The sequence below is a fragment of the Talpa europaea genome, assembly GCF_964194135.1.
Source record: "Talpa europaea genome assembly, chromosome: 9".
In the NCBI taxonomy this organism is placed as follows: Eukaryota; Metazoa; Chordata; class Mammalia; order Eulipotyphla; family Talpidae; genus Talpa; species Talpa europaea.
Window position 1 is genome coordinate 106466649 of NC_140076.1, and position 23304 is coordinate 106489952.

Consider the following 23304-nt stretch of genomic DNA (forward strand, 5'->3'; position numbering starts at 1 on the left):
TGGGGAGGCTGGGTGAGTTGCTCAGTTCAAGTTTTCACTGGTGTTCGGGGATTCAAACTTAGGTCTATCTAAAACTAGTACAAAAGTCTATCTAAAACTAGTACAGCTTGTGCTAGTTCCACCGAACTTGGATATCAGGACCCTCCCTTGCCCCATCTCACTCTTCCCTGGGAAATATGGGGCTAAACCACATTCCCACCCCTACTCCCTGCCCTCCCCCCCAGAACTTCCCTGCCTCCAGGTCTTCTTTAACTGTCTCTTCTCTCTGTGACGCTCCAGAGGGTAATGGGCTAATCTCTCCTCCTCCATCCAAAGAAATTAAGTTTACTGGTTAAATTTTGCCGCTGACAGACCCCAAGAGTCTCCCTTATTTTCTCTTCTGTGAGGCACATTTTTGCTCTCCTATTCTGTGGGCAGCTAAGAGAGGCGATTTTCTAAGGCCAGGAACTTGAAGGGCTGTCACAGACGGTCTGAAAATAGTATAATCCGGGACCAAGATTTTGTTAGGGGCATGGATAAATTCAGCTGAGAGAGACTTAGGGAACATCCTCAGACCCTCAAGCAGCCCCTGACTCACAGGTACATCAGGCCTTACCTGCAGACGAACTTAGTAAGACTACCTCTACTGTTCAGTGGGCAGGGGAGCCATCACAGTGTGAGATGAAAAACGAGAGTGCCAGCCCTGGGCACTCAAAATTAGAAGCCATAGTGGCCTGAATTCTTCACTGAACTTTTGGCAAAACAAGAACCCAGAGAGTGAAGTGACTTACCAGGGTTTACACAGCCAACTGGTAGACTTTTGACTTCTGGGCCCAAGTTCCTTATACACTGCCACTAAGGAGAGAAGCTGGGGAGGGAGCTCAAGGCTGGCTTACTTCACAGGAGGTCCAAGTTGTTAAGTAGGGTCTAGAGCACCTGCCTTATCTGACAGTGTTTCTCTGATCATCAGCCAATGTGGCTGATCAAAACCTCTCTCCGCCTGGTGCCCTTTGCTCCCGTGAAGTGTGTCCTCAGCTGTGCTGTGCCTTGGGTGGAATGTACATGGGAGCATGGTGGACATAGCCTTATGTTGGAGTTTGTTTAGGAAGAGAGTAAGGAGAACATGGGCCAGAATTCTCAGCTCCAGGCTGCAGTGGGAACTCCCACGCTCATCCTAACACTCTGGGCCAGGGATGGGGGGAGAGGGCTGCTGCTGTCCCGGCCCCTCCTGCCTCTCTGCCTTTGGCTCCCATCAGTTCCAGAAGAAGCTGCAAGGGACACGTTGAGACAAGCTTAAGGATGCGATTATTCTGGACGACAGAGAATAAACAGTCCTGATGAATTGAGGCAGGAGTGGTTCATGTTTAGGAAAGAGATACAATAAATAGGTGGTAGCTGGGGACAACTTCCACACACGGCTCTTTTCTTTCTTTCTTTTTTTTTCTTTTTAAAGATTTATTTATTTATGCATACAAGAGCTGGGGTACAGGCCAGAGGCATGGGGCGTGGTGGTGGGGGGGGGTTTGAGAGGATTCACCAGAGACAGAGTGGGGAATAGAACAGGCAGATTGACCCAAGTACACTGCTGAGGGGAGCAGCGGTTGAGTCAGGAGAGGTCTGCCTTGCCGTGTGGGTTGCTCCCTGGTTGGCCAGGAATTGAACTCGTGCTGCAGTGGCTGCAGATAGCTTCATAGGTTGCGTCTTAACCCTTGCGCCACCAGGGAGTCATCACACACGGCTCCTTTCAACCTCTGGGCTTGTCATCCTCTTCTGTGTGAGCTGGGGTGTGGGGTTCATCTCAGACTGGGAACCTGAAGAGAAATCCTCTGTGACAGGGCCTTGGCCTCAGATGTGTCCAAGATGGCGCCTAATGGACTATCTGAGGAAAGAGAAGGATTCAGATGATGCTGGTGAGGGCCCCCAGAGCTCATGGCAGCAGTCCCCATGGAGCCTCAAGGCATTCCTGGGCATACCAAGCCGCAACCTCAGGGACATCTTGTGCCCAGTACCTCAGTTCCTTCCCAAGGCTGGCTCTCTCACTCCCACCCGGAGAGCTCCCGACATTTCCATAGGGGTCAGGACCCCAGGGTGCCTCACCCCCAGTGTTCTCCGGACAGCATCGAGCCGAGTCAGGACCCGTGGGGCCTCCTGCGGACACATTATCTGGAGGTCCCCAGGCTTTATGTGAAGTAGCTGGTCCCCGGTCAGGGACCCAAGGGCCTTCACCGTGCTGGGAACAAAGACAGCAGACAGTCAGCGGGGAGCAGCTCCTCAGTGGGCCTGAGGCTCTGTAGGGGCCAGGAGGTTGAGGCTCCAGGAGAATTCAGGGACTAGGGAATCTAGAGGTCAAGGAGTGAAATAAGTATTTTGCCTTCGACCCGTCTCACACCTCGCAGGCTTAAGGAGAGGAAGAGATGCTCGTGGTGGGAAGGGTGACTGGCAGCCGAGTTTCCGCCCTCCCCAGTCCTATAGCCTCCCCATGGCAGGGGCTTCCCTCTTTGTACTCTATCAAGGCGGGGACACCACCCCACCCCCGCCCGCCCCGTCTTCTCCCCTTAACTGGGAACAAGCGTTGCTGCAGGAGGCGGCGCCTGTGTGTCCGCCAGGTACTGGGTGGCTCAGCTGTGCGGTCAGGGTCCCTGGGCTTGCTTTCTTTCTTTTTTTTTTTTTTATTCTTTTTTAAAATTTTTTATTTTTTTTAATAGAGGCATGTTTTATTTATTTATTTATTTATTTGTTTGTTTTGTTTATACATGCACTGGGTACAGTCAGAAGCGCGGGAGGGTGAGAGAATTCACCAGAGCCAGAGCGGGGAGCAGAGCAGGCAGAAGGACCGAAGTACACTGCTGAGGGGAGCAGCGGGCGGCAGGAGAGGTCTGCGCGCCATGTGGGACCCTCCTCCGGTGGCCGGGGAGCAGCCGGGGATCGAACCGGCGCCGCCGAGGCTGCGGGCAGCTTCGCAACCCAGCGCTCAACCGCTGCACCACCGGGGAGGCCCTCCCTGGGCTTTCTTGGCTGATCTCTGAGCCCTTTACAAAGGTTCTCCTGACACACTTCCAGGGGTGAGGCACTCACGCAGGGGAGAAGTTCTCTCTCTGCAGCCAGGCCGTGACCTCTGCAGGCTTGGAGTTAAATCTCAGGTTCATTGGCTAGAATCAAGGGGACAGGCAATCAGAGACTTCTCAGAGCCACCCACAGCCCCCATCATCTGGGCTCCCATCAAATCACTCATCTCACTCCATGATTTGCTTCTGTGGCAGGTTCTTTGCTTATTCTCTGTCCTGCTTGGCACACGGTAGGTGTGTGATAATTTGGATTAAGTCAAACCAGGGCTGTCCCCTTCACTTGTCACTGAGCCCTCCCTGGCCTGCCTCCCACTCAGGCCTCCTGGCTGGTCTAGGCTGGGTCGTACCAGTGGGGGTGTCGATGGGGAGGATGGTAGGGGCTGCAGGATGTTGCTGGGAATGTAGCCTTGCCGCCCCGTCTCCTTCTTCACCAGCCACCATCGCTTGCTCTGGTCCAGAACCTGCCAAGAGTCCCTGCCTCAGTCACCGCTGAGCCTTTGTCCCCAGCCCTCCTCCTCCCCAGCAGGGCTTCTCCCACCTGGCCCTTCCCCACGCGCCTTCCCTCTCTGGGCCACTCACCCTGGCAGCCCCATGCCCAGACCAGCCACCCAGAACGCCGCCACCACCTCTTCCAGGCTCATGCCCAGTCTCACCTCCAGCACCTCTCCCTGCACCACAGTCACTTCCTGTTGATTCCTAGCTTCGAACTCACATACGACCTGCATTCTCAGGGCTGAGTTGGCAGATTTGGGACTGGAGGGCATGCCAGGTTGGTCCCCAGGGCCACCATTGTAGGTCTCCTCTTGAGCAAAGTGTGAGGGGCTCCCAGACCTAGGCCTCCCCCCCCACCAAGACAGAGTCAGGATGACTGGAGAAAGGGCCCTCAGAGAGGGAGCCCTGTCCAGCCTCAGAGCCCCAGATAATCTCCCACCTAGAGTCTGGTAGTAACTTTTGGGTTTCCTGAGGTTAATAGCACATCAGTATTAGGTGGGGCTTGGGCAGGGTGGGTTGGGGGTGGGGGGCTGTTTCTGCAGGTGGGAGGGGTCTGAAATGTCCCTTATTTCCAAGAGTCTTCCTGAAAGCGGACTGTTCTCTGTCTGAACTCTCCTCCGAGTGCTTGCTGCCTGGGCGCTGGGAAGTCAGAGACGTGTGTGGGTAGTGGCGTGAGAGGGATTGGAGACTAAGAGGGTGAAAACTGCTCATTCATCCAAGGTCAGGGAGGCGTGTGCTCGTCTGTTTGTACATGTGTATGTCTGGCTGCAAGAGAGCCCCGAGGGTCTCTGAGATGCAGCTGCCAGAGAGTCACAGGATCAGTCCTGACCCTCCCTCCCACGTGGACCGGATTAAGCCTAGGGCATACCGGGCGTAGGTGTAGTCCTGGTATCCCGAGGGCTCCTGTAGGCACACAACAGAGAGTGAACAAGTGCAGGAAGACAGCTGGCGGGGTGTGGGAAGCTGGGTAATCAGACCACAGACCCCCTGGCACACAGCTACCAAGTATCCCCTTCTCTCCCCTCCCCTCCCCGCCCTGCATATATGGGTGCCCTGCTGACCCCACCTGCCACTTAGCTAGCACGTACTTCTGGTTTGGACTGAGAGCAGAAACTCGCTGAGGACCAGGGCTTTGAGCAGGACTGTGTCCGAAGCCCTCTTACCTGGCTGGAGGGCTCCGGGGGCTGCCAGCCATCAGAGAACGTGGGCTGGTAAGGCGGGGGCTCATTGCCCGTCCAGTTGTCCCTGAGGAGAGAGCAAAGCTGAGTCCATTCTGCCAGGCTCTGGAAAGGGAGAAGACGACAGGGCCTAGCCTCGGGGAGCTTCTTGGTAATGGAGGACACAGCCACGTGCACAGATGAAAGGCCCCGGGACACCCCCCAAGCAGCCAAGAGTAAAGCATGAACAGAGGCCACCAGGCAGGCTGCGGCACATCACTGCCCACGAAGGGCAGGTAGGGCTGGGGTTTGCATTAAAGTGGCAGAACCACAGACCCTGTTGGAGTCTCCTGCATGTTTGTTAGATTTGCTTTCAGTTTCCCCGCAGCACTGTAACTAACTAGAGTGTGGCGCTCCATCTTGGGGTCACAGCTGAATGGCTCCGGTTGACTCAGGGTGGGGGTGGACTTGCCTCTCAGCCTCCCCCTACCCTCTGCACTGGACCCAGGAAAGGGGTGCTACGGTGGCCTCCAGGCTTGTGCGGCTTGGAATACACCCCACTAGGCAACCTGGGGATGTTCACTCAGCTTCCTGCCTCACCAGACGTAGGTGAATGTTTCTACTTCTGCACTACAGCTGGACGTGGGGCCCCTGGGTTATGGCTCCTCTCACACGGTGTCTGCCCGGGATGCTCCCACGACTGTCTTACTATTAATGACTTGAACCTGAGAGCTGTGTCCCGAGTCGAGTGGTTGGTTCCTAGGAAGTACTGATGCATATTTATTCATGGGGAACACAAACATTATTCCCTGTTCTCAGTCTTTTTAGATTCCTTTGCCCTAAAAACATGCTCAAGCCTTTGCTTGATTCCATGAGTATTCCTTTTAAGCCACCATTCTATTACCTCTTTACCCCATGTATGAGAATACGGCTCTATATTGCCTAGCCTACATTTTCATACCGCTGGTTCTTTTATTATTCCTCGCAGCCTGAATTCTACCACAGCCATTACTTATTGAAATCAGTCCCATGATGTCCCGATTGCTCTTATGGTCTGTTTCCTTCTTGATCACCCCAGCACTTAGTGCTATTTATAACTTTGGGTCAAGTCACTTTAAAATGATTTGCCTGAAATTTAACTCTTTTCAGGGTTTTTACATCTTTTGCGTTTCTGTCTTTCACTTCTAGTTATTTTAAGAGATTAGAAAATATCTTAGGGCGCATCTAACTTAAATTTACATTTAATACAATAGAAAGAGAAAGTCGAAGTTATGTGGAAGTGGGGAGAGGGAGTCGTGGGTACTGAGTTTTATTTAATTTATTTGACTGATGGATAGAGTGACTGGGATGATGACAAAGTTCTGAAAATGGATAGTGGTGATGTTTGTACAGTCCTGAGACTATTCTTGAGACCACTGGCTCATACACTTAAGAATGGTTAACATGGTAAGTGTTTTCTTATGTGGAGTCTACCACAATAAAATAAATAGATTACATTGAATTTTAATTCGTGTCTTTAGTGGGGTGGACAAAACTGAAAATCCTTTCATGGGGCCGAAGGGAAAAGAGCTGGTTTCTCAACAAAATTCCCATTAGAACCACTGTCTCGTTTTCCAGTTGACCTCTCTGTCTTTCTGAAACCCTCTTTGCTCTTGAGTTTCCTGCCCCTGGTTTATTGTTTCTCTTCTTAACTTTCTGGGATTTCTTTGCCTCCTTGGCCCTTTATCCTTCCACCATCTACCTGCAGAAGACGTTCCCCAGATGCTGCCCTCTCTCCTGGGAGGTAGTGCTTGGTACCTGGAGCTCCAGAACTACCAACTGGAGCACTCACCTCTGGGGGCTTCATCTCTCACTTCCCTACGGCTGGTTCTCTATGTGTAGCCAGGTGGGCACCTGAGGGTCTCCACCTGCTCGGGGCAGTGTCCCACCTGGCCCCAGCTCTGCCGGCCCAAGCTGCTTTGCAGCCCAGCTCCTTGTAGCTCTTATCAACTTGACCTTGTCCAGCTGCCCATCTCACGATCACATAGGCCTGGAATATCTTTCTCTCTCCACTCCTCTGCCGGTGCTTGCCAAGTCCTACCGATGTTACATTTGCAGTATCTCTTACGTCAGCAATTCTTAAATTTTAGGCTGAACTGAGACAAAGTTTTCACTTTGTCCTTGATAAAAATGAGAAAATATTTTAGTAGAAGGTTGCCAACTCTCCTTAGGAAGAATTATTCTTTCTTTCTGAGGTAATGCCTCTCCTTGCGCGGTGGGTAATGGTAAATGTGGTTATTTAAAACAACAACAACTTAGTCTAATAAAAAGTTGAGGAACCCCTATGTACAGTTCTTCAATTTGCTTTGAGATACTTCTGGTTTCTGACAATGTCGAATTTGGCCACTTCCAGTGGCCACTGCCCTGTGCCCCCATGTGTGTTGCCCAGCTCAGGCCTTGTCTTCACTCACCGACTGGTGGTCCAGGCCTCGCCCAGCCCCATCCAGAGATCTTCCTCATGCGGGCTAAGACTGGACTGCAGCATGTCGATGGCTTTGGAGGTGAGGAGGGGTGAGGTGACACGGGCTGCTAGGTCAGGTACAGGGCACTGGTTCAGGATCTAGGGAGGGAGGAAAGCTGTCATGAAGCCTAGGCTCCTGGGCCAAATGGGAGCAGGAAAAGTCTTGGCGCTCCTGGCTTCCCCTTTTGCCAGTGGCCCCACCTGCTTCAGGCCTGTTGTTCCTTCCTATCTCCCTATCTCCCTGGTGTCCTTGGCTCTACCCTCCTACCCTCAGTCCATCTAACTGGCTAAGGGGTGCTATGCATAGTGGGGTTGGTGTCTTGGGGTCAAAGGTGTGATGGGTGAGCAAGGGGAAGACCCCACAACTTCCTTCTGCCGTCCACCTTCTACCCACCACCCTGGTCTCGGCTCCATCTTAATTTCAGCCTGTCTCTCTTTACCACCCTGCCCTCGCCCCAACTTACCATTTCCAGAATCTGGAAGATCATGTGCACATACTCGGGGGCAGTTATTTCCTGCAGACTGTTGGCCAGCTTTCCCTGGGGACACAGGGCGACACCATCAGCACCCTTCATCCCACCCCACTCCCACCTTCACTGGGACCACAGAGGCTCATAATTGTTCTGGACTTTCTTGGTTGGGGGTCTGGCACTTTCCAAAAGTTCCAGGATAGGAGAGGGGAGGCTCCAGGGGGTTAAGTTGGAGAAGCATGTCTGAGACCCGAGAAGAGGGGGTTGCTGCGGTGGGGGTGGTTGGAAGCGAGATGGGGGAGGGCTGGGGAACTTGTGGGGAGCCGTACCAGAAGGTTGAAGCTGTATTTGATCTTCTGAAAGCACTCAACATACTCTGCCTCAGCTATCCCTGGGGGAGAAGGGGAGAGGAGGCGGGTCACAGGCCATCCTGAGACACCCCTTCTTCCATGCTTCTCCCTTGGCCCTCAGTACACACCCCCCTGTTCCTTCTTCTTTTTCTTCCCCAATTTCTTCTTCTTTTTCTTCTGATTGGTATTTTCCTGGGCCTTCAGCTTCTTTGTGAACAGTTCGATGTCATCTAGGATGTGGTTCATCACCTCCTGGGCTCCAAACAACGGGGGCCTTGAGTGAGCAGTTAGGCCCGCCTTGGAATTCCCACCCAGGGTCTGCCCCTGCACCACACAGCCCAAAGCTCAGGCCCAATCCAGGCCTCACCAACCCCCTTTTCCCTCCTCAGCCCAGGGCCTGCCTGGGTCATCCAGGACCTGGCCTCCAAGGGGTGAGGGGTGAGTGTGTTCCCTTCTGCCAGGCCCAGAAAGCCTCAGCCAGCCCAGGACAGCTGCAGTTACCTCATCCCTCTCTGGGTCCTCAGGGGATTGGGACCTCATTGGAGGAGATGGAGGGAACATGCTTGGTTCTTGGGCACTGGGGTGGCGTGACCGGGGTCCTGGGGATGATGAGGTGTCTGCAATGTAAAAGGGAACATGGTCCAGATACTCTTTGATCTAAACTTTCTTCTCCCACCTGCCCCCACACTCCAAACTTACTGCGCTGTGAGGGCATCCTGTAGAGCTGTTCTGGAGGGAGCACCTGCTCCAGGGGAGGCCCCCGCTGTGAGGGTATCCTGTAGGGCTGTTCTGGAGGGAGCACCCGCTCCAGGGGAGGCCCCCGCTGTGAGGGCATCCTGTAGGGCTGTTCTGGAGGGAGCACCTGCTCCAGGGGAGGCCCCCGCTGTGAGGGCATCCTGTAGGGCTGTTCTGGAGGGAGCACCCGCTCCAGGGGAGGCCCCCGTTCCACGGGGGGTCCTGGCTCCAGAGGAATTGGCCTTTCTAGAGAAGGCCCCCTCCATCTGTCCTGTTGTGGGCGGAGGGCTCCAAATCGGGGCCTGGTGGGATATATGGTGGGGACACATCTTTGACAGGCTCCTTAGGACAATGACTTGCCCACAGGACCAGAGAGAGCATCATCTCTCTCCAGGAGTCCACCCACTCACTGCCCCTTCTCCATGCCCATCTGTGTCCTGGTCCCAGCTTGAAATTCCCAAGCTCCAGGCCCAGTTGGATCAGGCTCTCCAAGATGTGGGGTCAGAGTCTGACCCACCCAGGCCCAAGCTCCAAGGCCGTGAGGTGGATTGGGGCAGCGGCTGTTTACCTTTGCTCCCGTTCCTCCTCCATGGCCTTCTGCAGGCTGGTCTGCAGTCGCTCGGCCTGAGGAAGCAGAAATCAGGCAAATCAGACTGGGCGTAGGGGAGGGAGGGAGAGAGAGAGAGAGAGAGAGAGAGAGAGGGAGTGTGTGTGTGTGTGTGTGTGTGTGTGTATGTGTGTTGCTTTTGGGCCCCATACCCACTCTGTCCCTGGTCCCACCACCTCTGGCCACTCACCCCCACTTCCTGGCACTGGAAGAGCATGGTGCTGATGCCGGGCATCCCTGAATCCTGCGCCGTGATGGACAGAACCGAGTCGTAGGAGCAGGTGCTGGCCACGTCTATGGACTGGATGCCATCCAGGCGGTAAGATTCCAGCTCCTCCTGAATGGGGTGAGAAGTCAGCTGTGAGGTCACTGAGGGCCATGGTGTCCTCTGGGAGCACCTGGCCTGAGTCACTCCAGTCCTCCGAGAGGGTGGACACTGATGGCATCCCCCCGACCCCTGGGCTTCTGTCTCCCCTTTCTTCATAGGCCGGGACATGGATTGCATGTGAGGGGATGGCTTTGTTCAGGGCCTGGAGGCCTGGAGTTCAGGAGTCTGGTCCTTGCTGTTCTATAGCCTAGGTAGTCTGTGACCCATTATGGGATATGGGGTGGGGGCGGCACTGACCTTCGTCTCGATGTCCAGCAACTGGAGCCAGCCATCTCTAACCTGCAGGAGCAAGTCCTGGCTCCACACTCGGCCCTCAATGTCCATTTCCCGAAGCTTCTGCAGGGCATCCTTGGGCTCCTGGATTTTCCGAATCCCCAGCTTACATGTCATCAGGTGCTGAGGGGAGGAGGCCGGGGCAGGGAAAAGGTTAAGGGGGGCGGGTCACAGGTAGTGGTGGGCAGGTTAGGGGGTGGGGTTAAGGCAGAAGAGGAGGAAGACATGTCCCTGGACTTCTTGTGTGGGGAGGTCCCAGGCCATCCTGATAAAGCAGCCTTCGAGGTGAGGGTCGGAAGCAGGCCCTGGATGGGGCCCCAAGTTGTACAAGGGGGTTCAGGACTCTGGAGGAAAGACTGTCAGGCCTTCAATAGCCCAGGTGGGGGGGACTGGATATTGGTCCATGGGTGTGGGCTCCAAATACCCAACAACTAAATCTGAACTCTGGGCGGCAGACAGGACCCTCCAATTCTGTCCCTGGTTTCCTTTGCTCCCTTTGGGGACATACTGCCCTAGCCTGGTCTTTCTCCTCACTGACCTCACATTCCTTTGCTCATGCTGTTCCCCACATCCAGAATGCCTTTCCACCTCCCATAGTCCTTTACCTCCTGGTCTCTAGGGAGGATCAAGCCCCACCTTCTCCCTGATTCTTGCCCAGCAAGGTCTGAGGTGCTCTCAGGTCCTTCCCAGCTGCTAGTGTGACCATTCCTGCAGGTTTTTGCTGTTATTCTTCTTCCTCAAAGAGACCCCTCTTTCCCCAGTCTGAGGTTGCCCTCATAGGTCAAAATCTTGCTCGCCCCTCTGGTCTAAGCCCTTGTTGGGGGCTGCTGTCTGCCCCTTGATCACTCTGCCCTTGGCACAGTGACCACACTGCCAGCGTATCAGGGGACCCCCCCCCCCCAATCCTGGACATACCTCCTGCTGTTCTCATCTCTGGGACTTAAATGAAGCTACTTCCCAACCCCCACTCCTGCTTTGAAGCCCTCCCCCCACCCCAGCTGGCTGGGGGAACCCTGCCTCTATTGCTCTATGGAGCTGCTAGGTCATCACCCCATGTCCCTCCTGCTTCTCCGCTGACAGCCCTAAAACTGCTGCTGCCTGGGACTGCTTCTGCCGTGAATGCTTCGGCCTGCCCAGCTGTGTGCCTTCCCGCCAGGCCCTTCTCGTCTGTGCTTTCATCCCCGTGACCCCAGCCCTCCAGGCAACCAGACTTCCAAGGGGCTCAGTCATCCTTCCAGGCTGGGCCAGACTCTGTTCCTACTGCAGGTAGCGCTTGCCTGCCCTTCCCATGAGCTTGGGGCCAGACCCCTCCTGTCTCCCTGCGTAGACCCTCTCAAGCTATTGCAGGGGCCACTGACCTCAGGCATTCCTGCCCGGGGCCATGGCAGAGTCTGCGCAAAGAGCAGCTGCCTGGGGACCTGCGTGGCAGGGAGTGGATCGGGAGACAGGTGGGGGTGGGGTGGTGTTTGTGGGTGCTCCTGAGCCATCCCTGCACCCCCTTCCTGCCTGGGGACAGGACACCCACCAGCTAACCTCCCACCTGGCCTTCCCTGCGGGGCCCCACTGAGTGCTCCTCCTTCCTCACACTTAGAGGCTCAGCTAGACCCGAGTCACCAGATGGAGCTGGGTTAGGCCCTTGGCATCCATGGCAGGACTCGTCTGAGATGTCTGGATGTGGCAGGGCATCAGGTACGTGGGGAACGGACCCTGGTACTCACCTCCACCCTGTGCTGCAGGTGGCTGGGGTCTGTGACCAGGTTCTGTGAGTATTCCTTCCGGTTCACTGTAGGGTACAAAACAGGACGATGGGGGGCCAACGAATAGGGGGAGATAGAGACAATTGCAGGGGGTGGTCAGTGTGGGGAGGGAGAGATCCAGAGTCCAGGGTGTTCAGGGGAGGGCAGGGGATGGGCGGTGGTGCTTACGGTAAATGGTTTTGCTGCTGGGCCGGGACATGTTGAGGACTATCCGCTGCTGAGCACAGATGACTCCCTAGAAGCCAAACTGAACCGGAGAGAGCCCTCAGGGCTGGGGAGAGAAACACCAGGGCAGGGTAGGGCAGGCTATTGCGGCTCTTCCCTGACCTGGGCCTGAGGCTTGGACCAGACTCTGACCTGGGGCCTTGGGGATCAGACCCAAAGCCCCTGACTTCAGGGGTCTTTGATGCTGCCCCCCACCGTGCCGTCACTGAGGAGCCCTCCATTTGATTGGACCTGGGACACCCAAGGCAGGCTCCTGGCTTCCCCTAATTTTGTCAGTAAGGCCAGTAAGGCCCATTCCAGGAGCCCCAGGGAAGCTGTGTGGACGGGCACCTGGGACGGGGTTCAGTCTGGACCTGAGCGTGACAGATGCCAGATGGATAGCTGCACCTGCTTCGGCCGGGAAGACGTTGGGCTCCCTGCCAAAGCAAGCCCCTGTGCAAGTGCTTCATTTCTGCAAATTGCAGGGAGTCAGCCATTGGCTCTGAAGTTGGGACCTTGTCAGGAGCGTATGTGGTGTGTGTTTATGATGGTCTCTGAGGCCCTGTCAGTGACCCGCATTTGCTCGAACGGCTCACCGAATCGCCTGTCTCTTTGGTTTTCCATGCTTTGAGCCCTCTGTCCGGAGCCCCTCCCCACTCTAAATTCCAGCTCAAGGGTCACCACCTCAGGAAGCCCTCCCTGATGACCCACTCCACTGTGCCCAGGTAGCCGCCCTCCCAGTGCCAGGCCAAACCTCCTCCATTCCTGTCCAACAGCAGCTGGTTAGTGCTGTGAGCCTGGTGCCAAGCCTCTTATGGGGGCACCCCCATAAGATTAATTACCACCCCTGCCTCCCCCAGTCACCTCCCCTTCCCCTGCTTGTAGTTCGGGACTCCCTGTGCTGCACACTGTTGGACAGACAGACTTTCCCTTCATCAACTCATTTAACCCTCGAAACAGCCTCTCCTGGTGGCTACTGTTGCTACCAGAGCTGAGGCTCAAAGTGCGTAGCAGGCCTGAGGTCACTGAGTATTTCAGAGAGTGAAACCCCCACCTACCTGGCTGCAGATCCACACCCACATCGTTTATATTCGTGCCTCTGCCACCAGGCTGGGAGGTCCTGGGGAATGGCTTGTCCTGCCACCCCTCCAACCACCCCCCCCCACGTGTCCCCAGGGCCTTAGTGGCAGAGAGGGAGTCTAGAATGCATATGTGAAAACGGCAGGGCCGGGGAGGGAGTCCGCTGATTATGTGGCCTAAGGTTATGAGTTATTTGAATGAGGTTTATCTGCATCATGTCAGCAGTGTGGGTGTCCGTACACCTATGTGGTACACCTGACTTATTCAGAACCCTGAAATATCCTGGGCAAAGTGTAAGCGAGAGCCCACACACACCCTTGTTTATTAGGACTGTTATGAAAATAACAGGCTCTGATAAGGTGACTCAGTGATGGGGGCACCAATCGCTGGTGAACAATTAAGGCATTATGGAGCTGGCGCTGGATCTGTTTTCCTTGTTGGGGGTGGCCCTGCTCTTTTTCCAAAGGGAAAGGTTAGAGGTGCTGGAAGCCTGTACTACCTTCTCCAGCCACTGCTCTTCCAGCCTCCCCCCTCTTTCCTGCTTTTCCATCAGGAGGAGAAGGAGAAAGTAAGCCCTGATGCGGTCAGCCCTGCTCCCTGCGCCCCCTTCTTGTGCTAGCATGGTCCCTATGGGCAGGCTGAGGTGGGGAAGCATCTGCTCAGCACCCCAACAACAGGAGAGGAGGAGAGGACTGGCACTGACTTAGCTTGCCCCCACCCCCAGGGCCCCCCATTTATCCTTCAGATTTAGGGGCTCAGAGCAAGGGAAGGCGTACCTATATCACGGACATTGGGAGGAGCAGCCCAGAGATGCTTTGGAGGCCTGGTGCCTTGCCCAGCTCCCTGTCAGCCAAGCCGCTGCCGAGTCCCAAGCCCCTGGAGGAACTGCCCCTCCCAGCTGCCCCTGGGAATGGGCTGGAGTCTCTGGCTCAGAAGCCACTGGGTTGCCCCCACCACCCTGGGATCCCTGCAGCTGAGCTGGACCTTGCTCTTCCCGAGAACCAGGTCCTTACCTGGATGCCAGTGAGGCCTGGTGGCCGGTCTCCCCCAGGGGACTGGTGTTTGAGCCGGTGTCCTGCTGCTGGCGGTGGCTTCTCTGCTAGTGGCCACAGGCAGAGTCCCTGTGAGCGGGTGAGCCTGTGAGCAGGCAGGACTTATGGTGGCGAGAGCATGAGGCAGCCACACCTGTGCTCTTTGGACTCTGCTGGGTGGGGAGGCCCCCAGGCCTCTACCTGCCCAACCCAGAAGACTGGATCTGTGGCAGAGTCTGCGCTGGCAGGAGTCCCAGGCTTAACCAGAGACCCAGGCTTCCCAACTTCCTCCACTGCTTGCCCCTGTCCTTAGGGTAGGGTGGCCTCTGCCCTCTGCCATTAGGGTACCTCCCCTGGGACTCCAGATCAGCAACAGACACGGGGACTGGGACCAGAAGGAGAGGGAGGCCCGGGTTCAAGGAAGTCTGGGCGCTGTGGCTAGGGACCAGGGGCCAGAAGGTGGCCCAGACTCGGGAGAGCTTTGGACTGGTAGGTGTGCCTGTGTGTGTGAGCCCAGTGCTGCCTGTGAGCAGGACGTGGGCCTTGTAAGAGTAGATGGGGACAGGGACTGGGCCACCTTGGCCATTGTAGCAAGGACTGGGATTTCTTTCTGGCAGGGCCCACCACATTCTGTCCTTCTATGGTTCCCTCCCATCCCAGAGGGAGCCCTCTTAGACCCATTCTTGCTCTCCCCCTCTCTTTCCCTACCCTACCCCATGCCCCCAGGCCTCTGGTCAATCCTGAATGACTTCAGGAAAGATGGAAAAGTGAGGTGTGTCCAGTCTCTGTGCTTCCTTTGATTTAAAAACTTTCCCAGCACCCTGGGTGGGCCAGGCTGCCTGCCACTGGAGGCTCACAGGCTAACGAGGGGGTGAAGCATTCGTGGAAACCAAGGAAGCAAGGCAGAAGGGAATGGGGAGTAGGGAATGGCTAGCATGGGGGTGCTTTTTATGGGGAGAGGGCCGGGTTGGGGGGCAGGGGATGTCAGGGTCTGTCACAGAGTTGTGTGGTCGGGGGGCACAGCCTGCCTCCTGCACCCCAACCCTTGTTTTCCCTGATAACATCCCAGGAGATCTTGGCCTGCTCTCCCACCCCCACCCCAGCCAATGCTGTCCTGATCAGGGGACTTCCCTGTCTGCAAGAGTTCACTGGGCAGCCATGGACCCCTGAGAACCTGCCCTTCTGACCTCCCTGGGTCTCCTCCACTTAGTTATTCAGCTTTTTCAGGACTGGACAACGTGTTCCTTCCTTGTATCTCCTAGTCCCAGTCTCAGCTTCATCAAGAATGCAGCTACGTTCTACCTCCCAGTCCAGAAGGCTGTGTTCCTCCAGCTCAGGCCTCCCTCAAGCCTCTCCCCATGTCAGTGGCCAGTGTAAACAGCAGGCTCTCCCCTCATCCCCCTTCAGGGAGGCCTGGGGGCAGGGCTTGGGGAGGGGATAGTGCCAGTGACATTTTCAGGCAGAGAAACAAGGAGCCCAGCAGGTATCCTTAGCATCTGGCACTCAGTGCCATAGGGGTGCCCTGGGAGTGGCATGAGTCGCCACAGACTGTGTGGGGGCCGGACCTGGCCAGGCATTGGGAATGTTCTTTGGAGCCAGGCATTGGGAATGTCTGCTAGCATGGAGGTCCTCCTGCTCGGAGGACCACTAGGAGGGATAGACCACTAGAGGGATAGGTGGGCACTAGGAGGGATAGAGAGGCCAGGTCACCCCTGGGGATTTGGGAGGCATAATTGATGCTTCTGCATAAATAAAGTTCAAGGTCCGATATAATTCTTTGGTAAAGTGCTCACAGCTGGGCATCAGGAGCTGGGACTTGCGGGGAGGGAAGGAAGTCGTGACTCAGAGAATGTTTCGTTGAACTGTGAGGCCAGGAAGTCTGGACCCTCATCCATCCATTCTTTCATTATTAGCCCCACAGCTATATATCGAGGCTACCTGCCTGCCAGGTACTGTGCTGGATAGGGCTGGGAGACACCTTGGAACTCAGCCTGAGTTCACTGTCTCCCTCCAGGCACCCAACCTGTCCTCCCAGTTCAGTGATGGCATGAACACCCCCCCAACCAAGCGTCCAAGCTGGGGGCTTCCATCCTGGAGTCCTCTCTCAGCCCCCACACCCAGTCCATCACCCATCCTGTGAGACCCACCCCCTTAGCACATTTCTACAGGTCCACCCCCCTCCCACCCCCTGGCCAGGGCCTGCGCTCAGAGCCTCTCAAATTGTCTGCCCGTGACCATGCAGTGGCTTCCTGGCCTCCCTGCCTCCAGCCTAACTCTTATTATCTTCCCTTCTCCTTGCGGACGCAGGATCATCCTAAACTGGAAAAACTCATCCCTGACTTTCTGCTGCTCCAGGATAAAATCCAAACTCCTTATCCTGGGTCTTCAAAAAAAAGAAGGATGCATACATTTGTTAAAACTTTGCAGATATTGAGTAACTTTTTGAAATAGAGAACTGGATAAATTCATATTAACCCCAGGAAACTTAGAAATTCTAGGAATTAGATTTTGAAGGAGTTAGGATTCCTTACAAATGCTTTTAATATTACACTCTGTTAAATGGGGACTTGGACCACTTGGGCATCATTTCTGCTGTGGTCAGTGAGTCCACAGAAGCACGCGAGAGGCTCCTGTTCACTCTTACCCAGATGTAGTGGCCAGTGACATTTCCCCTATTGAATGGATTAGCTGCTGCACCAACATCAAGCCCCGGCCTCTGAGTCCAGCCTTATCTCCCTCCGCCCCCTGTTCCTTGTACTTTGCACTCATCAGGGACAAGGGCTAGTGATTCCTCGGAGTCATAGCTTGGTCCCTGGCTACCTGTCCTGAAGTGCCCGGGAGAAACCTGCCCTGCCTTCATGTCTGCATGACTCTCCCCAGGCCCTTGTCTACAGACACATTCCTGTGTGCCTGCCCAGGTCACCTCAAGGGGCGTGTCCCCATCAGACCAGGATCCCTGAGGCCCTGGGTTGTTTTTATTTTGCCACAGCCTAGAGGAGAGATGGGCTCACAGCAATGCATGCGTCATGGCATCCTGGGTTCCAAGGCCAAAGCTCTGCTTGGGGACAGCAGGGACTCCCCAGTGGAGGGAATGCTGGGGCTGGCTCTTAAAGATCACGGAGGGTCCCTACAAAAGACGAAGTGGAGAGGGAATGCCAGGTGGAGGAAGTAGCCATTTCATGGCGTGGATGGGCGGGAGTAACAGACTGGTAGGAAGTAGGTTTAGCCAGAGTACAGACAGGGTGTGTGGGGACGGGTGCAGACAGCAGGGCACGTGTGGGTCTTCATGCCTGGTGGTGAGTGAGGTCACAGGATGGCTTTGCACAAGGCTGTGGCAGGGATGTGGCTGGTTTGCCGTCTTTTGGGAAGGTGCTCTCATTTGCTGGTTCTTAGGGCAGAGAGGGAGGCTTCTGAGGGGTGGGATACAGGGTCAAGGCACCCCTCCAGCTAACTTGGCCTGACTCTTCAGAAACTCCACAGCAGGCTCTGGTTATTCTAGAGGGCGCTGTTTTTATGAAGGTCAGAGAGTGCTGGGCTTGATGTTTGGGTGAGAGGCCGGCTTCTGGCTACCAAGCCCCAGGACTGGGTGCCAGCTCGGAGCACCTTGGACTCAAGGGGCCAGACTCCAGTCCCCATGAGTGAGGGCCAGTCCAGCCCTTGCTGGCGCACTGCATGGATGAGCCAGGCTGCAGAGTCAGATGAAGGCCTGGGGGCTGGAGGGCTGGACCCGGCCAGGGACTGACACCTGCCCTGGACATGGCCAGGGACAGCAGCTTCTATGAGTCAGGCAAGAAGCGAACAGAGATGACTTCCTGTGTGCTTGGAGTTTGCATTCCAGAGGTAGAAGAAACACACAGATTAAGGATAATTAGAGCCTTGATAAGTGACAGGAAGGAAAAAAACAGAACATGGGGGTGCGTGTGATTGGGAAGACTTCTCTCAGATGGGGAGCTTCAGTTGAACGAGAGGGTGAGCAGAAGTGCCCATGAGAGGGAACTGCAGGCAGAGGTCCCGCAGCCCGCAGCTGGGAAGGAAGTGGGGGGTGATGAGTGGAATGAGTGGGTGGCAGGGAGCAGCAAGATGGGATGGACCGGGAAGGGCATTGACCAAGCATGCAGGACTCTGCAGACCCTACCAGGAGCCTGACTTTATTCCAAGGGCAATGGGAAGACATTTAAGCAGAGGGGTGGTGTGAGCTGATCAGACGTGGTAGAGGAAGCCCTCTGCTGTGGCCGGGACACTGCTTGTAGAGGGAGTGGGGTGGAGCCAGGGAGACAAGGAGCAGTAGGGTGGGGAGCAGGGATCACAGATGGAGGGAAGTGAGGATAGAGACCTGATGTGGGTGGGGGTGACGGGGTGCTCTGGGCATTACAACAGGGTGCAGGAGAGGACTTCAGGAGAACCAGGCTGAGGGTGTGGACAACTGGGTGTGTGCCGAGGGCAGCGATGAGGTGGGGAAGGCTGCCCAAGAAGGCTGGGAGACAGGGAGACATGAAGAGTGTCAGTTCCATTCTGGGTGGCTTCTGTTTGAGGTTTTGGTTCCCAAGTGGAAGTAGCTGCAAGGCAGGAGGAACTTTGTCTCGGAGCTCAGTGGAATGGGGCAACCACAATGCAGCCCTTCAAAACTCTCAGGCAAAAGCCTGCATGTGGGCAAGTTCACCAGCTGTATAGGTGAAAGGGCAGGTCACAAAATGGGACTTTCATCAAATCGCACTTGCAAGTGGTCAGTGAAGGCCAGTAGCTTGGAGGGACCAACCGGGCGAGCAGGTGCATGGAGAGAAGTGCCCTGGGGACGCAGCCCAGGTGCTCCAACTTTGAGAGATTGGGAAGGTACTGAAGAAGTAGGAAGGAGCATGTTTCTAGAAGGAAAGAGAGGACCTTTGGGTCAAGTGTTGTTGAGAAGTGGGGAGAAAGACAGAGAGAGAGAAGTACAGTTGACCCTTGGCCAAATCTGCCTTATGTATGGATTTTTTCCTGTATGTGTGTTCCGCGTGCTCTGGTTAAACCAACTGTGGACGTCAGTAAGCTGAGCGCACAGAAGCAGATCTTGTTGATGTGGAGCGCCGAGTGTAAGGGGCTGGGCTTCAGTGGATTTGGGCATTCCTTCCTCTCTGCACCCCACTCTTCATCAGGGGGTCAGGTGGCCCTGCTTGCCCAGACAGTTCTAGAAGAAAGGGTCTCAGGGGACAGCTGGAAAGTCCCCCAACAGTGGCCTGGACCTTGGACCATGAGTCAGAGTCAGTCACCTTCTCAGGAAGGTGGCCTGGACTGGAGCAGAAGGCCAGGCTTGCAAGGGCTGCTTAGGAAGGACATAGCCTCATGATCTCAGGCGAGCAGTGTGACCTGGGCTTGTCTCAGGCCTGGCCCACCATCATGAGCATGACGGGGCATGTGACTTCTCCCTGAGCCTGGCCTGGCCTGAGAGTCAGACAGCCACGTCTGGGCGTGGGGAGGGCTTGATCGGCACCCCCTGCCACCCTGCACTCCTGCCCCTGCCCCCTTAACACCACTGCCCAAAAAAACCACTGGGCTGCTAGTTAAGCCCTAGCAGGCCTGCGGTGGACATTATTCAGAAGTTCACTCTGGAGTATGAGGTGCAAAAGGCCAGCTGGCAGATGCTGGAAGTCCTGGGTAAGACCAGGAAACAAACAAATGAGCAACAAGTAAATACATTGAAATCAGCTACATGGAAACATATTAAAAAAGGAAACAAACCGTGTGATCATGTAATCTAAGCAGAAAGGCGTTGCAATCATGAAAATCGAACGTAGAAAATGCTCGTGATGTAACAGGCAAAAAAGGCTAATGTCATTCTTATTAGACAAAAAGTGGCAATGCTCAATTTTGTTAAAAAAAACTGTAATCCTGAAAATTTCAAACAGGAGGGATGGTCGCCACGCGAACGGGAGCGGGGCTGCATCTGGACTTAGAGACACTCAGAACCCTTCAGGGTATGTTCTGTTCGTTTCATCTCCAGTTTATGAAGAAACTGAGGCGCAAGGGGCCGAGGTTAAGGAGCTGGCTCCAGGTCACACAGCCCGGAAGTGGCTTGAAGAAAAGACACAAGAAGCAAGGTTAGTCCTCTCCAAGGGTGTGGGAGCTTGGGTGCAGTTTCACTTTCTTCTCATGCAGTTTTTCCCCAAAGAGCACACCCAGCCATCACCACTCCCGTCTCATCCAACACTGAATAAATAAGAATGTTAAAGATAATAAAGCAAGACAAAGCTGTCCTAGGAAGCTTTGCCTAATGCAGCACTGGCCCTGTCCTGTGCAGGGGGTGCCTGGCTGGGGAGGCCAGCGGGAGGGGCCAACTCTCCCAGCTGTGGCCTCATGTGGGGTCCCAGAGGGCCTGGGTGGTGCCAGGGGGATCTCAGGCCTCCCCACTGAGGCCACCGCATGGGTCTTGGGCTGAGGCCAGGTCTCACCCTGATTGGCACTGGGAGGCGTTGGACAAGCTGTGGTGGCCTTCGGGCAGGGGTGTGTGTCTGTGTCTGTATGTGTGTAGGGTGGCAGATAGGAGCACAGGACCAACTGAAGAATCTGGAAATCAGCTTGGTTTCTCAGTTCCCACACTCCCACCCATGCTGTTTAGCTTCCACACAAAGCAAGGTTCCCCTTTGTAGCAGCCAGCTGCTCTTGGGACCCTCTTAGGCTTTGTTTCCTCCTTAGCAATACAGGGCCATGGGACCCTACACAGTGCAGAGCAAGGGCCTTGGAGCGGAAACCCTCACTGCACCCTAGCGCTGGCTTTTAGTTATATGGTCCCATGTGAGTCCTCAGAGAGGTGTGTACATCATTTTCAGAGGACTACTGTGGGGACCATCCAGGTTGACATTGCCACCTGCAGCCCTTGAACGTGCCCCCCCAAAGCATGCCCTGGGAGTCCTTCCTGCAGCTCCAGTTCTCCCTGCAGAACCACCTGGAATGGACCTGATCCCTTGGAGGTGTCTATCCCCGGGCAGGTTTTCCCAGCTTCCTCAGCCACCGCAGAATAGTATGGTACCCAGGCAGGCCACCATCTTGGTTTCTCTGGAGCAGTTTATCAAATGCTGGCTCTATGGGAATCCCTGGAAAGACATCCCCCATGGAGAGTCCAGGAAGGAGTCCCAGCAGAATCGAATTTTTTTAAGTCTTCCCATTGGTTCTGATACAGTGCTCCACTGTGGTCCACTTGGCCTTGTCCTACCTTAAGTGTATCACACAGAAGTGACTAGTGCTAGACTAGTGACTAGTGCTGTCTGGCCAGCTGGGACATGGGACACTGTCCCCCTGACTGTCTCCTGTCCTCCCCACACAGTCCCCTGGGTGTGCCCATTTATGTCTTTCCAGAGAAGCTGGTTCTGCTGTGCTCTGCTCTGGAACCAGACAGTAGCTGGGTCAGGAGCCCCAGACCCTCCAAACCTGACCCAGAATGTTTGTCCATATAGAGGCCCAGATAGATAGCCTCTAGATCTTTCCAGAATGTTCTTGACCAACTATATAGGTGGCTCTGCTATAGGCTGGGTTGTAGCCCTTAAAAACAGAGTATAAGACCCACGCCACCAAAGACCCTGCCCTGGATTCCAAAACAAGCACCAGCAGGAGGGCCAAGCAGTGAAACAGAGAGTGAGGTGACTCCCCAGCCTGTGACTGGAATCCAGAAGCCTGAGGAGGAAATATCAAGCCTCTCCATGCCTGAGGCTGACCATGTCCCAGGTAGACAGTGGTGAGGCCCCAGGTGGAGCCAAGCCTGCAAGGGCAGTGGCCTCTGTGACTCAGGGCTGACACTGCCCTTTAGTCCTCTCAGAATGTGTCCCCTGGGCTGGAGGGGGAAATACTGTTGAAATACTATTGAATAGTGTGCTCACAGACAGCCAAGGCAGTCCCTATCTCAACCAGCCAGCTCCTCCTAGACCTGGAACATTCTTCCTTAGATCATTATTAGGCCTGCATTCTTGAAATGTCTACCTAATGGGTCCTTTTTTCGAGGCAAGACCTTTAGTTACCCAGAGATAGTGTCATACCCTCCTGGAGCCGCTGAATCAGCATCAGAGCCCCAGGTTCACGTAAACTATTAGAGTCTCAGTTTGCTCCTCTCTGAAATAGACAACCATGGCTACCTCTTCTCGAAGGCTTCCTTTTCCCTTCGAAGGCCAGCTGTTGCACTAAGCATGTCACATGCCCTGCACAGTGGTGGTTTAGTAAGACGCTTTCCCGACTCTTGGCAGGCTTCCTGGGCCCTGGCTCCAGGCGGGCAGGCTGGGAAGAGGTGTGGGCTCCCTCTGCCGGACAGCAGGTCAATCACAGGCAGGAAAGGAGAGGACAAGGTGGAATCTTGGGCGGGCTGTAAGGGAGACTCAGAGGCGGCCTGGAAGGATCATCTATTTACAGATGAGGAAACCGAGGCCTGGGTGGCCACCTTTCTGCATGAAGTTTGCCTATATGACCCATGGATTAGGGAGTTTTCCCCTCAGCTGAGCAGTTCTGACACCCCCTCCCTTTCCTCTCAGCCCGTCTCATTCCTCTGGGGTGTCCAGTGTGGCGGGAATGTCACAAGGCTTCAGGCACTGGGAAGAAGGTGAGGCCCTTGCTGTGCCCTTCTGCCAGCAGCTGCAGCTTCAGGGGAGATTCTGAAACACAAGAAAGGGGTCAGGAGCTGTGGGCTGTGGCAGATACCCAGAGAACCCCATCCTTGAGAAGGACAGACCCAGAGATCTGGGTCTCCCAACCTGTGTGGCTCAGGGACACAAATGGGAGCCATGGGGACGTCTGGGTCCTTCCTGGATTTGCTCATCCAGCTAGTAATGAAGTCCGCAGACAGAGGCTTGGGATTAGAAGTGCTGGCAAACTTGGAAGATTCTGGAAACTTTATAGTGTTTTCATGTTTGCTGGTCAAGATAGTGGCTCTCACTTATGGAACTCCTCTTTGGCAGGAGTTGTGTGGTGTGCTTGTGGGTATATTTCCTTTCCTTTCAAAAATACTGCAAAGCAGATATTATTAGGGCCACAAGAAGAAATGGTCACCTGTCTAGAAGGGATGGGATCTGAACCCCCCCCTTTGTGATGAATATCTTTCCACTAACCACACTGCTTCTAGTTTGCTTTTGCCTCCCTGAACCCTCAGTGATTAGCTATAGAACCCCTAAAATGAAGAGGACCTTCCATCTCGACCTCCCTATTCTCCTGTCCCCACGTTCCCTCCCCAGGCTACAGTCTAGAAGCCGAGGTCGAGTCTCT

The 23304-nt window shown here is 55.1% G+C and overlaps 1 protein-coding gene across 1 annotated transcript; it reads right to left on the reverse strand.

Moving 5' to 3' along the window:
• Positions 1 to 1772: 1772 nt before the first annotated feature.
• EPS8L3 (EPS8 signaling adaptor L3) lies at positions 1773 to 11972 on the reverse strand (the record flags this gene model as incomplete). The annotated part of the gene is given in 17 exon segments (XM_084242452.1): positions 1773 to 1858; positions 2026 to 2067; positions 2070 to 2209; positions 3055 to 3094; positions 3307 to 3505; positions 3698 to 3881; positions 4378 to 4439; positions 4700 to 4781; positions 7144 to 7292; positions 7658 to 7732; positions 7993 to 8054; positions 8713 to 9050; positions 9317 to 9372; positions 9546 to 9692; positions 9981 to 10139; positions 11735 to 11799; positions 11942 to 11972. Coding segments are annotated over 17 exon segments (1917 nt in total).
• Positions 11973 to 23304: the final 11332 nt, after the last annotated feature.